Here is a 16781-nt window from a genome sequence, read left to right on the forward strand (position 1 = left end):
GCAACTTTTATGATCAACAACCAATTATTGGTTGTTAATCATAAAAGTTGCCTGAAAAATTGTTGTTTTTTAATATACTCAAGGGTATCTTATGACTTATGATGAGTTTCTTGTACACTTTCATTGTCCTGTGACTCCCAAGGAATTCTCTCTTGTTTTCTCTGCGATTAACTCTGGTATTACTTCCTTATTTAGAGATGTGGTATTGGTTGACGTGCCCATAGTCAATCTAACTGATACAATATGTGGTAAAATTTGTTTTTCACAGACTAAAAATAACACATCTATTCGCGATCTGTTTTTAAAGGAGGTTACTACCAAGCCTTGCTCTATTGCTTATTGGGCTAAATTTGTTAGAAACTCTAAGTGGGAAAGTGTTTGGTTATTGCCTCATAAGTTTTTTGTTACAAACAAGGTAAAAGAAATTTCTTTCAAAATTATTCATAAATTCTATCCTGTTAAACATTTTTCTTAGTAAATTTAAGAAGGATATTGATGTTATCTGCTCTTTTTGCTCTTTGCAATTGGAAACTGTATCTCACGTCTTTTGGCACTGTAGTTTTGTTAAAAAGTTGTGGTATGACGTCTCTGTGTTTATCACTGAAAAGTTGCTCTCTAATTTTATTTTGCTTTTTGAAAATGTAGTTTTTGGATATTTTACTCAGGATAATGTGAATAACGAAGCTTTTGTTATTAATCTGTTTATTCTTTTAGTTAAGTTTCACATCCATAAGTGTAAATTTTCTAACAGAAAACCCTGTTTTACAGTGTTTTTTAAAGAATTGGAAAGTTACTTTTGTACTATTCAAAGTAGCACTAATAGAAAGGCTATTAAAACTGTCCGTTTATGTTCTGTCTTCAAAATATTTGAGTAATGTAAAGGTCTTGCATGTTTTTGAGTGTATTTTATTTATTTATTTATTTTTATTATTATTATTATTATTTTCTTTCTTTCCTTTATTTCCCTGGCTTTATATTGTTTGTTGTATTGTTCTGTATATGTTGTTTAAGGCATAATAAAAAAATTATAATAATAAAAAATGTGTGAAATCAGAACGGTGTATTTATTACAGATTACAACTAAATGACAGGACGTCGTATGACAAAAGATGGTTACATAAAATAAAAACAGTAAGAATGGATAACGTTACCTCTTTTGTATCAAACTGAATATGTAGCATAAGTGGGTAAATGAGTTAACAAGTTAAATCTTTCCAATGTGTTGACAAACGCGTCACCAACAGCGACACTTTCCACGCACGCGATTGGATGAAGGCAACAAATACGTCATGCATGTCGGACCCCACACGTAGCTGCCTGCTCTATTCGCCGGGAAAATAACCTGGAGAAAGTTACCGATATTATAGTAATGGACAAAGTATGTGAGTGGCAAGAATTTTTATTTGCTTTGTTGAAAAGCGTAGCGGTTACATATAAAAAACTGGGATATCCATCACCACAGATCGCCTGAAAACACGAAATCTCCCCTCGGCCCACCGTCTAACACACTTAAGTACTCTTTCAATAATGTGAAATTAAAAGTTTAAGGATATTTCAAATCATTCTGTTTAGAAACCGTTCATGTTTTATAGTACACTTATTTTGATGTGTCGAGTAATTTACTAAAGCACATGCAAAGTACTTTTTAATTTTAAATGTAGTGTATAATTTGATATAGGCTATTTAAAGTAATATATGTTAAATGTATTAGATTGCAACAACATCAACGTTAAAAATGTGTATTTACAAATATATTTAAATGTGATACGCTTAAGTTCATCTAATTGCATTTAATATCAATTTAATCTAAGACATTTTAACTTGATTGCACATAACATGCAAAGTTGACATTAAGTTACATTCAGTTCGCACTTTTAAAGTATTTTTATTACTTAAGTGGTTTTAAAAGTATGCTAAAGTGTACTTTTCCAAACAGACTCAAAGTTAAAACATCAAAAATAATCCAGTTTTATATGATTTCACAGTAGCAACAATAACTGCAGTATATTTTAAGCGAGTGGAGCAAAACTCGGCCTCCAAATGTTTGTATACACATCAGTTGCTCGAGTAACTATTAAAGGTTAAAGTGAACAACTGACAGGGTTCCCTAAATAGTGAACAGCATTAACTGAGAGACTTTTTTCCTTGATAACTGAAACTGAATCGAATTGCAAGCTTGTGAATCTAAATCGAAACGAATCGTGAGATGTGTGTCAATAATACCCAGCACTACTAATAATTACACCAGAGCCCGTCTACGGAGAGCCTTGGCACTTCCTATTAGCCCCATTGTATCGATCTTGGTTGCAGTTCCATTAGAATTCCACTGGAGGTGATCGCGGGCGAGTGCAGATTGAATGGGAGTCTATGGGGCTATACGGCTAAATGTGTATCTTTCACCCGATTGCCGTTGAGAAATCTCAGATTTTATTGTAGGTTTTGCAAGTTCAACATGGGTTATAGGTCGAAAGTTGAATGAACGAGTATTTATGTCCTTTCGATTTCTTACAGGTTGAGTTGTTGTTGCCCATAACACGCTAGCATTCTGCTAATGAACGCTGATTGGTCAGTGAAGGACTGATTACGACCAGAGATACCGCTTGATGGCATCGTGGCATCCGAAGCGGGACCAGAAACAAACAAAACAAAAACTCTTCTAGCACGTGTATTTACCTGTGTCAGCTGTGTTGTCGATGCCTCGAGTGAAAAGAAAGTGCAGAGCGCGAAAGCACAAAAGTGACTGAAGGATTGCCGTAAAGCTGTATGTCTGGTCGTACGATGTGTATGACGTCATTGACATTTTAAAAGACTTTTTACTCTAAGTGACTCTAAAAAATCTAACACCCAGCAATGTAAAATTTCTTTGCATCTCCTTTCGAATACAACATTCAAATTACTAGACAAAAAATTATATCCTGAGAAAAGTGGATTTTGAGGGGTATTTCGCCATAGACCTTCATTCATTCTGCACTCGCCTGCGAGCGCCCCCGCATGGACAGAGACGTGTTACTGCAGCCAGTCCAGAAACCGGAAGTAAGCAGACATTCTCTGGTTACACGTAAAAGTTTGATACTTTGCTGTTGTTTGCGCGTTAATAACAGTGATTTGTCTTGGCAAACACTGCAGATGAAGGCGGGACGCTGCGCGCGCATGTGTTCAACAATGAGACACGAGCCTCGCGCGCTGCTAACTGACCCAAACACCCGAGACAAACTAGCGAACCAGCCATCGCTCAGATCGGTTTATATACAAACTAACACACACACACACACTAGTGCCCTACCGAGTTGTGCGTGTAATTAATGAATCGCGACCGCCATCTAGCGTTCGGGATGACGAGACTTTTCAAATCAATACAGGAGCAAAAAAGACAAAGTGATGCAAAGAACAAATAAAATATCCTGGCCAGAAAAAAAAAAGAACACACTGATTTCTATAGTGATTTTATTCTTTGATTGTCATAGTATACAGTACAGTTCAAAAGTTTTGGTCAAGAAAAGTGCATTAATCGCAAAGTGCATTTATAACTTTTCTTTTTAAAAAGTTTTTTTTTTTTTTCAGAATGGATGCATTAAATTGATCTAAACAGAGCAAAGTCTTTTACAATGTTACAAAAAAAGTATCGCCATTTCCACAAAAATATGAAGTAACATGACTGTTGTGTTTCTTGATCATCAAATCTTCATATTATAATGATTTCTGAAGGATCATCTGAAGACTGGAGTAATGATGCTGAATATTCAGCTTTGATCACAGGAATAAATTACACTTTACAATATATTCATTCACAATATATATATTAGCAAAATATAATTTCTTATTTAATCACTTTCGTTTTGGGGTGAAAATATTTTGTGAGATTCACCCAATTCAGAATTTGCCTTGAATTGAACTTATATTTATGTATTAAACAATAATTATATGCATTAAAACAAGTTCAACAGTTTCATGAACATCAGCTCTGCTCGTCTTCCTCACAGAATCAACAGAGTCAAATATATAATAACATATTTACACAAAGAAACAACAAAAGCCCAGAAAACACATTCACACACACACACATATATGTGGTTTATGAGGACAGCTATATATGTAACCACTGTGGTTTAGAGGAAACTAATTCCTAACTCTCTACAAATCTCTGATATTCTTAAAGGGGGTTTAAGAATTCTCTGTGTGTGTGTGTGTGTGTGTGTGTGTGTGTGTGTGTGTGTGTGCGCCAGACAGTTGTGTTTGTGTGTCGGTCAGTTGTGTGTGTGTGTGTGTGTGTCAGTGAGTTAGTTGTGTGTGTGAGTGTGTGTATGTGTCAGTTAGTTGTGTGTGTATGTGTCAGTTAGTTGTGTGTGTGTGTGTGTCAGTCAGTTGTGTGTCGGTCAGTTGTGTGTGTGTTTGTGTATCAGTCAGTTAGTTGTGTATGTATGTGTCAGTTAGTTGTGTGTGTCAGTCAGTTGTGTGTCTGTGTGTGAGTGTCAGTCAGTTGTATGTGTATATGTGTCAGTTAGTTGTGTGTGCGTGTGTGTGTCAGTCAGTTGCGTGTGTGTCAGTCAGTTGTGAGTGTCAGTCAGTTGTGCGTGTGTATGTGTCAGTTAGTTGTGTGTGTGTCAGTCAGTTGTGTGTCTGTGTGTGTGTGTTTCAGTCAGTTGTGTGTGTGTGTCAGTTAGTTGTGTGTGTGAGTGTGTCTGTGTGTGAGTGTCAGTCAGTTGTGCGTGTGTGAGTGTGTAAGTCAGTTAGTTGTGTGTGTCAGTCAGTTGTGTGTCAATCAATGTGTGTGTGTGTGTCAGTCAGTTGTGTGTGTGTGTCAGTTAGTTGTGTGTGTGAGTGAGTGAGTCAGTCAGTTGAGTGTGTGTGAGTGTGTCAGTCAGTTGTGTGTGTCTGTGTGTGTGTGTCAGTTAGTTGTGTGTGTGAGTGTCAGTCAGTTAGTTGTGTGTGTGTCAGTCAGTTGTGTGTGTGTCAATCAATGTGTGTGTGTGTCAGTCAGTTGTGTGTGTGTCAGTCAGTTGTGTGTGTGTGTGTGTTTCAGTCAGTTGTGTGTGTGTGTGTCAGTTAGTTGTGTGAGTGTGTCTGTGTGTGTGTGAGTGTCAGTCAGTTGTGCGTGTGTTGGTGTGTAAGTCAGTTAGTTGTGTGTGTCAGTCAGTTGTGTGTGTGTCAATCAATGTGTGTGTGTGTGTGTCAGTCAGTTGTGTGTGTGTGTCAGTTAGTTGTGTGTGTGAGTGTCAGTCAGTTAGTTGTGTGTGTGTCAGTCAGTTGTGTGTGTGAGTGTCAGTCAGATGTGTGTGTCAGTCAGTTGTGTGTGTGTGTGTGTCAATCAATGTGTGTGTGTGTGTGTGTGTCAGTCAGTTGTGTGTGTGTGTGTTTAATGTGACACAGACACTGAAGAGTTATAATTAAGTCTAAATCCAGCACAGAGGGGTTCAGTGAATGTGTGTGTCAGTCAGTTGTGTGTGTGTGTATGTGTCAGTTAGTTGTGTGTGTGTGAGTGTGTCAGTCAGTTGTGTGTGTCAGTTAGTTGTGTGTGTGTGTGAGTGTGTCAGTCAGTTGAGTGTGTCTATGTGTGTGTGAGTGAGTGTCAGTCAGTTGTGTGTGTCTGTGTGTGTCTCTCTGTGTGTGTGAGTGTCAGTCAGTTGTGTGTGTGCGTGTCAGTTAGTTGTGCGTGTGTGTGTGTAAGTCAGTTAGTTAGTTACATTAGTTTGTGTGTGTGTTTAATGTGACACAGAGACACTGAAGAGTTATAATTATTAAGTCTAAATCCAGCACAGAGGGGTTCAGTGAATGTGTGTGTGAATGTGTGTAAGTGTGTGAGTGTGTGTGTGTCAGAGACGCTGTAGAAGGACAGAGTGCCGGCCGACACGTCCACACACACTCCTACTCTCTTACAGGATCCTGAACCAGCAGAAACAGCAGTGGGGTTATTATTGTGCCAGACAGTGAATCCGTGATCAGAGCATTCAAGACTCCAGGACTTCTGATTATATCCAAACACACAGTCAAAACTCCATCCTTTCCTCTTGATTCCTTTATATGACACTGATATTCCAGGATAAGCTCCACTCCATTCAGCCTCCCAGTAACAGCGTCCAGTCAGACTCTCTCCACACAGAACCTGAGGAGGCCACACATCAAATCTCTCTGGATGATCAGGATACGACTGCCACTCTCTCACATGCGTCACCTTTCTGTTCTCCTCAGACAGAGCGAGACGAGTGTGTGCTGTGTTTGGATCCAGTGTGAGATCAACGGCATCTGAACACAAGAACACACACATTACAACAGCAACATTTACAACAACACACACTAAATCTGTGTTTCTGGACTTACATTTTCGGGGTCCTGCTGTCATCATGAACTCTCCTCCGTGATCCACACTAGAACACAGATTTACATCATTTATCATTTAATCATATTATTATTATTATTATTATTCATTTATGCCATTTTATGCATTTATATTTATATTATAATAATTTTCCTTCTGTAGTTTAATCTCATGATTGAGTGTTTGAAGGGATGTTTGTCTTCATGTTTCAGTGTTGAGCGTCACAGGACGATGTTGAGAAACGCTGATCTCACACTGATTCTGCTTTATTATAATAACATTTGATCATTTGTTCTAGTCGGACGAAGTGTGAATATTGAAACATGCGCTACTGAGATTATTGTATAAACGGCTCTTTTTATCGTCATCTCTTCGTCTCCGGCTTCTGTCTCTCTCAGTCAAACTCTCGGCTGAATGAAGACTCGTTTCTTCTGGCAGGGATTCGGCGTCCGGGTCGATCTAATCTCTAATATATCTCGCTTTTTTAAAACTGAACTCGAGTGAATAAAGATGAAGAGAAAATATCTCAGTCCAAAATAAGACAGAATAAGCAGAAGATCAAATAAAATACTGATAAATTACAGATTTATTTCCACAAACTGCTCTGGACTATCTGAAGTTCTTCTCAAAGCCCATAAAGTCTAGAGTTATTTCTTCATGAGTAATTCATGTTCACACGAGGTTTAGTGACATCAGACACACGGACACACGCTGAACTGAGGGCCGCTGTTGTTCTGCGATGAGATGAGAGCGAATAAAAAGGACACGAATATTCGTCGAATTTAAAATACAAATCCACATTCGAATGCAGAAACGGTGCATTAGAGTTTTAGGAGACTCTCAGTGGTGCACAAGATGAGGATGATGTTTATGTAAGTGTCATTGTTGCGTATTAATGTTTTGTTCGCAGCTGCTGTTCATTCAACATATTAGAGAAATAGAGAAGCTCAAAGCGGACAAAATCTTGATTACGTCAAAACCGAAACCAAACCATTCACACAGAACACATATTTTGAGCATTTTCTAGACAGAAAACTTTGACTGTTGCACTCGAGTCTCTCACAAGAGTTCAGAAAACCATGTAAAGTTAAAAGAGGATCAACTTTATTTGACTCTGGATCACAAACCCAGTCACGAGTCGCACGGGTATATTTGTGGCAATCGCCGACAATCACTGTACGGGTCAAAATTATCCATTTTTCTTTTATGCCAGAAATCATGAGGATATTAAGATCATGTTCCATGAAGATATTTTGTAAATTTCCAACCGTAAATATATAAAACATTTATTTTTGTGAGTGAATGCAACACAATCACGAACATTAATGCACAACTTTAAAGGAGATTTTCTCAATGTTTCGATTTTTTTGCACCCTCAGATTCCAGATTTTCAATAGTTGTGTCTCGGCCAAATATTGTCCTGATGGAAAGCTCATTTATTCAGCTTTCAGATGATGTATAAATCTCAATTTAAAAAAATTGACCCATGTGACTGGTTTTGTGGTCCAGGGTCACATGTGACTCGAGACATTATGGGGATTTTTTTATTCCACTGCATCTCATGTGTTTTTAATGTAATCTGTGTGATCGGCGCTTCAGCTCTTTCTCTTAAATATGCATAAATACATGATGCTGTTTGGTTCATAATTGTTTATGCAATTTATGAAATTATATTTAATTTATAAATGTAAGTTTAAACATTATGGACTTTATTTTATTTTTTATTTTATTTTATAGCTTTGAATAAACAATTGAATGCAGTACATTAATATTTTGCTCATTGCGCCCTCTTGTGGCCTCAGGAGACGAGCCAAAGCTTCATTAGCACTTATTTAATCTTCATTTAAAACCTGTCGGCTGCTTTTGATAAAATCCCCAGAAATGCCAAACTCAAACTAAAACAGTTTAATTAACAGTTCATGAAGCCTTTGCACTAAAAGCACAAGTATGGACTCATTTGAAAGCAGACACTTGGCAGTTTATTGTAAAGTCAGAATTAAATAGTCATAATGAAATTACAATAGTTTTAAATAGCTTCAAAGTTTTGTAAAGTTATTAGAAATGTATTTTTCTGACCATGTTATATTTATATTTATTGACACTTTTATTAAATGTTTTTCAAGATCTTATTTTGAGAAGACTCTAAAACACTAACTAATGTTTATTGTCATTTTCTAAGCATCCATTTAGTGTATTGTCTCTATTGTTTTGTGGTGTAAACGAGCCCCATTCAGTCTCAGTCTCAGTCTCTCCTGCACACATTCACATCTCTCCGGCCCGGTTATGGCACTAATTATACTTTTGTCTTCATTATAATAGTAGTATAACTGCGCAGCGCGTCTGTGTTGTACGTCACACGCATCACACACATGACCAGCGTCGGCCAATAGTGAGCCTACGTGTGACGTACAACACAGACGCGCTGCGCTAAAACACTATATTAACGATCTCTTTAATAACTTTTCTGGGCCAGCAAGTTATAATGTCTTAGAAGCCTATGGAGGAGTGATCCAGCTCTCAGATTTGATAAAAAATATCTTAATTTGTGTTGCGAAGATGAACGAAGGTCTGACAGGGTTGGAACAACATGAGGGTGAGTAATTACTGACAGAATTTTCATTTTTGGGTGAACTAACCCTTTAAGCCTGCTAAAATGCATTTGTATGAGCTTCTGTTACTGTCACTGTTCATTCTATTGCTCTATCATATTTTATCTTTCATTTAATAGCACAGCACATATTTAGAGCAGCTTCAGCAGGGCTCAGTGCTGAGGATCGGGTCAGCGGTACAAATGTTTAGACACCAGTGAAATATCAATTATTTAATCCAATTTTGATGCAACAAAAACTGCCAGCCTAATTTATGTGAATTTAAAACATTATTAAAGACAAGTAAGCAGTCAGTAACAAAATGAGAACAAATAATCGAATTACAAATAGGACAAATAAATACAATAGAACAAAGAAAGGCTACAAATGAAATAGTGTTTTAGAGTTTTTCGGGTAGATCTAACATACAGAAATTTGAATAAAGTCATCAAATGTGAAAAAAAAAATCATATTCATTACTGTCTAAGTTAAATATAGATGGATATTTTTGTAAAGTTGAAAAGGGTAGCCTATTTAGTCAAGAGCAGTGAGTAATTTATTTGTCCTTTGATTAACATTAAAACACAGTAGCAGGATTATTAGACTGCTGCCCCTTTAAGACCGAACGCACGGACCGCATTTGAACATGGCTATGTTGTTTACTTGAGATATAACCGACTTTGTTTACTAGGATACTCACCAAGACGGGCGTTTTTACATGAACTTCGTACGGAATTCGTCCGTTTAAGCGCAAGACGTAAAAAAAGACAATTCAATTCAGTATTCGCGCGCTGTCTATCAAGACGTTGGTTTGCGGGCGCGCGCTTCGGAAGTTTGCATTCATTAAACTTCTTGACGTCTTCAAACGTCCTGTAATAATGTAGGGAACCACTCGTTATACATAAATCAGGTAACAGTTCATGTTTTACTTTACTTACATATATGATTTCGTTTTAATCCAAATGACACGTGCTGAGTGAACGATCAGCAATCAAGAGCATTCAACAGAAGTGCGCGCTCTCGCGCTCTCCTTCTCTCGCGCTCTCTCTCTCTCGTCAGTTAACGTTAATAATAAGCAACATGCCTCGTTTTATTTTCATTGCCATTGACATCCGACTGGACTACAAACTTTCCACTGATGTCTGTTTAAAGGGATGTGCTCGACCATCTCGCGCATCTGTGCCGTTGTAACGGTGGAGTGGGGACGCGCGCGTGCATGCAGATAGTTTTACCTGGATTTCCAGCAGATGTTAGACGGCTACAGATTCGTCACAGCGAATTTTTCACTGAGCAGATTTAAAAGCTTTCCACATTATTGGAAAATGTTTGTATCATATTAGGACACTGTTGTTTACTCTGTCGCTGCTCCGCTGAATGTTTCAGACGCATTTAAGGGAAGTTTTAATGTGTTTTAATTTCACGACACACACAGACCACGCCCACATTATTTTGTTACATTCGTTTCAATTAAATTGAATATCTGATGACAACAGTTAGTAGATTAAATAAATTATGCTATTGGCATTGTGTCTTTGCAGTGCGTGTGTATTCGCAGATTATTGTTATGATGCCAATTTGTGGCTTAATTTAAATTGAGCAGCAATACTGCTGTGGTTAAAGGGATGTCAAGCATTTATTTATTATTTATTTTAATGTTACTGAGGAATGAGTTAAAGCATAAAGCATACAGTAGGCTACACTCCATAAATGTTCCTAAAGAGTGGTGAAAATTGAGAAGCCATAGCTTATGGATCCAGTGAATTACCCACAGCATTTATTCAGGGGAATGTTCAACAGACATATTCATTCATTTAATTATTTATTTATTTATTTTTTATTTATTTATTTATTTTATTTTATTTTATAAATCTGTTGAAAATGTTACAAGTTCGTGAGATAATTAACTTCATGACCCTATAAGCATAGCTGCTTTATGTCCAGGGAAAAGGATCCAGAGGCGTCAGAGCTGGTTGTACAGAAAAGAGATCTTAATATAATCAGCAGCGTAAAATAAGCTGATAAGTGTTTTTATATAAAAATAATAGATCCATTATAAAATTAGGCTATATGCAGATCAATAAATGCAACTTGTTGAAAAAAATGTAAATGACTTTGTAATTTATGTTTCTTTTAGGTAGCCTAGCTACTTTAATTTAATCTACATCTGTTGTTATTTGTGATTAGAACTCATGACAACACAAAAAAAATACAGAAAATATGATGCATTAATGTTGAGAAGAAGATTCGTCTTCTGAAGTGCACTGACAAGTCTGTTCATCCAATGAAACCGAATGCCCCATGTTAACATAGGCGTGGTTTCTGAGCTTGACACTAAAGTATGTTAAACTTCTTTGAAATTGCATCAAATACGCAGGAACATGCACGAACATCGCTTTATTATGCATACTAGTGTACAACTGGTGAAACATACGTTTTTAATCATGGATCCGTGAAAAATGGCTGTGACGAATCTGTAGCTGTCTAACATCTGCTGGAAATCCAGGTAAAACTATCTGCGTGCACGCGCGTTCCCCCCAGGGGGGCAGGGTTTCATAAAATATTGAAGCTTCCCCGGGCGCCGCCATTGATTAGCGGACCCCCACCTGCTGTTAGCATTAGGGCTGGGACGGTATGGATTTTTTCTTACCGCGGTTGAAAAGCAAGAAATTCCCGCGGTATAGCGGTAAACCAACCAAACGCAGGTCGTTTGCAGGTCGTTTGTAAACCGCTTTAAATCAACCCAGACAGTATTTATATCGTTTTTACCTTTTGTACACAGCCACGTCCAAGTGATCTGATCTGACGTGTACGCAGACTGGTGCATGGATATATACACTAGATGTTGCCTTGGCGACGGCAGTTCATTGAACGAAGTCCGTAGCCAAGGCGACATCTAGTGTATATATCTATGCACCAGTCTGCGTACACGTCAGATCAGATCACTTGGACGTGGCTGTGTACAAAAGGTAAAAACGATATAAATACTGTTCGTTTTCTGTGCATGCTCTTTGAGACAGGGACCATAGACCTGCATTATATGACTGACAGACAAGAACGGTTTGACCTAAAAATATCAAAATTGAAACTACTGCGGAAAAAAAGACACCTACATCTTGGATGCCCTTGAGGTAAGCTAAAACATACCAAAATTTAATTTCAAAGTGAACTATCCTTTTAATCAGTATTTTGGCAAATGATGTGGGTATGTTCAAATGTACTTTTACAACAATTGTTTAGAACACGTAAAACTGCGCAGCGTTATCACAACAATGAATTCGACATACATTAGCATCTATGACAACCAATGTAGTATTAAACCTTACTTTTCTTCCGGTTAATTCATTTTAATGAAATAAAAGTGTGATGAGGTTCAAGAGTCAGGAAGGAAGAAGACAGGGGTCGGCGTGACTGGGACTCGTACTTTATTAAAATAAAGCAAAACAAAACAAACAAAAGTCGTGCACAACGCGCATTCACCGTGACAACCGAAAATGAGAGCTCGGATCCACCGGTTTTATTTCTCTGCATCCAATTTTCTCTTCAGTCTCTCTCTTGTTCCAGCGCGGCTTATAAGCGGTCTCTCCACGCGGATCACGGCAATAAGACACAGGTGTTCGTCATTTGCACTTGACCTACTTGCGTCCTGCTCGTCTCTTCTCTCTCCCATTACAGACCGCGCTGAACCACGCCCCCCTCGCCACAAAAAGCATGTCATTATAAAAATAGAACTTAACCTCATCCATGAACATGATTTTTCGATTCCCGTCTGACTGATTTACATCCACGGTGGAGTTAAAAACGACAGTTCCCATCATTCCACGCTCCTTCACATCGTCATCAAGCTACGCCGTTGTTGTTTGGAATGTAGCGCCCTCTAGCGGCAAAAAATTATTGCATATTGTACCTTTAATATTCATTTAACATATTTGTTTGTTTGTTTTGTTTGTATCATGTCTTTTGGGTACAAACATACACATGGATATAAAAAGAGTGTTACAGCTGCACACAGTAATTTTCTATCATTAAAGACTTAGACGTAAACAAATGTGACCCCTGCTGGCAAATTAAGTCAAAATGTGCACAGACTAATTATGAACTAGGCTTGGGCGATATGCTCCATTTTCATATCGTCTTATCGTCAGCCTGTGAGATCGGCGATACACGATATTATCGTGAGGGGGGCGGGGCTTACTTATTTGATTATTAACTTGCTTATTTACTCAATTTGCTTGTTTTATTACTTCGTTTTAAATATGAGAATTTTTTTCTATTTTGCTAGCAAAGGTGGAATGTTTATTAATAGGCTAAATCAGGTTATTTCCCAGAATAGTGAGGTAAAAAAAGATCCTAATCATTCTTGTATCTGACTCAGAGTATTTAAACATGTCAGCGGGAAATTTACGGACACACATTATCCTCTCATGCCGTTACTGATGCAACATTTTGCCTGTAGGCTACTTCTGCACGAGATGAGAACACCTTTTAATTTCTTGGGTCAAAAAAAAGTGTTGCAGTCTGCGATATGTCCTCCTACCAGTGCTCTCTCTGTCTGGATGCACTTCACTTATGCGCACCGCACTTCAATAAGCCCAAATAACGCGGGTTTTAAATGCCGGGAGAAATCAGAGGCAAAAATCTAAAAGTCGATCGGTTATACTTAAACCTATGACTTGACTCTGATAAAGGAAAACGGGCTAATGCGTTTACATGACCACATGCATTGTCTGTTTATTCAGCATAATCGAGTTAATAACGTGCATGTAAACGCGCTCATTCCCTGAAAATGAAAGCAGAAACGAACTGAGCTTTCACTGCATTAACGGCGCGTTCTCTCAAAGACGACGGTGGATATAACGGTACAGCAACTATCAATTTACTGGCTTAATATTTCTCTTGTGGACTTACATTATTGACAGTGAAAAAATTTGAAGAATATTTCTTGTTAAACAAGTTTGAAGTTGCTTGTTATTTTTACAGATGGCAGAGTTTCACAGATATGCTTCGTGAACTAAAGACTTTTATTAGGCCTAGGCGGCCTGTATAATTTTATTGATATTATTAGGCTATAATTAATATTTTGTAATTGTATTGTTTTTAGTGTCATTAAATATTTTGTTAATGTGCTATGGAAACAAAATACTGACAAACAACGATGCCGCGTCTTCATCTTGGCTCTGTATAAGAATGATGCGTCTGTTAAAACACTCTTGACAATTTGTGAATGGATCACCTTGCAATTAAATTTCGTTGTGGGGTGTAGTTTTTTTAGTCTGTTTTAAAAACATTTTCTTTGAGGAGTCCTCATATGCGCGCGTCCGTGATGTCGCAAGTGTGGTTATGTGGTGATGTCGTTATGAATTTAGGCAAGGCAAATATAATTGTAGTTCCTAATTAATTTAATAACTATACTAGCTTCATAATAAAAATAATAATAATAATAATAATAATAATAATAATAATAATAATAATAATAATAATTTAATACATTAATGGGAAAACGAGCCAATTATCGTATTGATATCGTCAAAGGCATCTGCCATCGGCGATATCTCTGTCTATCGTCGATACACGATACTATCGTCTATCGGCACAACCCTATTATGAACTACAGGCAAAATAAGTGAAAAAAGGTTCACTTTTGAGGTTTTCACAAAAAATGAGTTCATTAAGCCCTCTCTAGCGATCCCAATGCTCCAAATAGCAATTAAACATCTAAAACTATCTTTATTTGTACGTTTTCTGAGAGGAGTGGCCTACCTTTCCTTCAATCCGTGACAAAATGCAGTTTTCTCTGCTCACTTTTCGATGACTGGCGCTTCCTCTCAGCACAAGTTTGGTATCGTTTTAAAGCACAGCATTTCAACTTTGTGAATATTCATAGCGAATTCTCAGTGGCATGAGTCTGAACCAATGACATGTGATTTTCAAACTCATGCTGATGTAAACAGAACGATCGTATTCTCGCTGACTGACAGATCTAAAGTGTGCGCAGAAAGACGCCTCAGACAGCGCGCGATCCCGATATACACATACACCCAGAATTACAGTATTTCAAAATGTCTGTCTTGGCGAGTATTCACTCAAACATTATCTGTTATGTCTTAAGTGAATGTTCGGTTAACTGTTGGGGAAAAACATCTGATGTGTAACATTATATTACATCTGTGCATTACAGTAGGTCTTAATATATAGGCTGTCTGTCTCAATGATAATCAAACAATTGTGTTATCCTGAAAAAAAAAATCTATATTTTTCCTACAGATATTTGGTTTTGACTTGGTGTGTGCCAAGTTTGGTGGTATTACCAGGGATTTTAAGGTTTTAAGGTGATTTTGTTTTGGAACTTTCAGAAAACTAACTCGATTTTTCTCAAAATTGACTTTGCTGACTCTATTGACTTCAAACAGGTGTGTCATTTTTTTGTCTGATTCCAACAAATCATACATCATTTTGAAGCTTTTTGAATAGAGAATATGAAAATAACAGTAACACATTTGTGAAAATTTGCTCATTGTGACAAATATGTTTAAATTAGGTTCACTCAGTGATGATAACTTCTGTCATATCAGTGCCCTAATAAATTATGACTTTTTTTTTAATGGAGCAGGTGGAATAAAAAAAATTATCTATGACTGAAGGCATATAATCATATTATTATTATTATTATTATTATTATTATTATTATGTCATCATGTTAAATCTCTATGTCTGTTAATTTATTATGAAAGATAATTATGTGTTGTAATATTTCTGAACATTATTTGCGGTATGCAATAATAGGATAGAGCAATACATTAATGTACAGTCTAAGTCTTTTTGAGAACAAAAGTATCATCTCATGACAACCACAAAATAAAGAGACTCTAAAAGGAAAACTCAGTCTTTCTCAAATTTAACACTCAAATACACATCATACATGATGACTGTTACTGCTCTACATACTTGAGTTTGTCCAGATGTTTGAGTGTATCAGAGAGCAGCTTCACTCCTGTATCTCCTGGGTGATTGTAGCTCAGATCCAGCTCTCTCAGGTGTGAAGGGTTTGAACTCAGAGCTGATGCCAGAGCAGCACAACCTTCCTCTGTCACCATACAGTAAGATAATCTACAACAACAAGTGTTCATGTTAGTGTGCTTCATTTTTAGAGATGTACAGTTAAAATATAGCCTGAGGCAGGGGCTGCGCTAGGGGTGGACAAACAGGGTTGAAGCCTTGAATGTTTTCAATAAAGTCCCGAATGTTTTATTATCTTGTCTTTGTCAAAGAACTGAACAATCAGGGTTCATACACATTTTAACCAATACTATTCCATGACTTTTCCATGACTTTTCCATGACTTTTCCATGACTTTTCCATGACTTTTCCATGACTTTATGGCACATTACCATGACTATGTATTCCTGAAAATGTCAGTCGACATTAGAGCTGACACAGAAGCGGCATCAAAACTGGCATTAGCCTACTATATTTACACTTCATTTACAATTGCATAAATAAAGCTATTCAATATTTAAATGAAATGATTTATCATTTTAATGTTTTAATTAAAAGATACTTTAAATATGAAACTAAAACCACCAGTAGGTGGCGGCAAGTCACTGTCTTAATAAGCGAGTTGTTGGAGTAATTTCAACCGATTCGTTCAAACGGCTGATTCATTCAGAAAAACAAGTGATTGTTCATTGAATCGTTAAAATGATTCGTTCAAAACGCATTTCATTGAATGAATAAACAAAATCAACGATGTCTGTTGGACCACGGCTTCATTATGAAATTCTCGTCGGCGATATAAAGTGAAAATTGACAATATTGCGTCCAAAAAGTAACTCACAATGTTAACTTTATTGTTAATTTAACTGTTGTATAAAATAAATAGCACA

The 16781-nt window shown here is 37.1% G+C and overlaps 1 protein-coding gene across 2 annotated transcripts in view; it reads right to left on the minus strand.

Annotated features, from left to right (window-relative positions):
* Positions 1–4341: 4341 nt before the first annotated feature.
* The window catches only part of LOC311085955 (uncharacterized protein), a 45759-nt gene continuing 33319 nt past the window's right edge, over positions 4342–16781 (minus strand). For both annotated transcript variants that reach the window (XM_084118575.1, XM_084118574.1), the window contains 3 exons: positions 15844–16005; positions 6316–6362; positions 4342–6240 (listed from right to left, as the gene is read on the minus strand). In XM_084118575.1, coding sequence (XP_083974701.1) covers positions 5678–6240; positions 6316–6362; positions 15844–16005 — 772 coding nt within the window. In that variant the 3' untranslated portion in view covers positions 4342–5677. The remainder of the gene's footprint in view (positions 6241–6315; positions 6363–15843; positions 16006–16781) is intronic.

This window comes from Abramis brama, assembly GCF_963993115.1.
Source record: "Abramis brama genome assembly, chromosome: 1".
NCBI lineage: Eukaryota > Metazoa > Chordata > Actinopteri > Cypriniformes > Leuciscidae > Abramis > Abramis brama.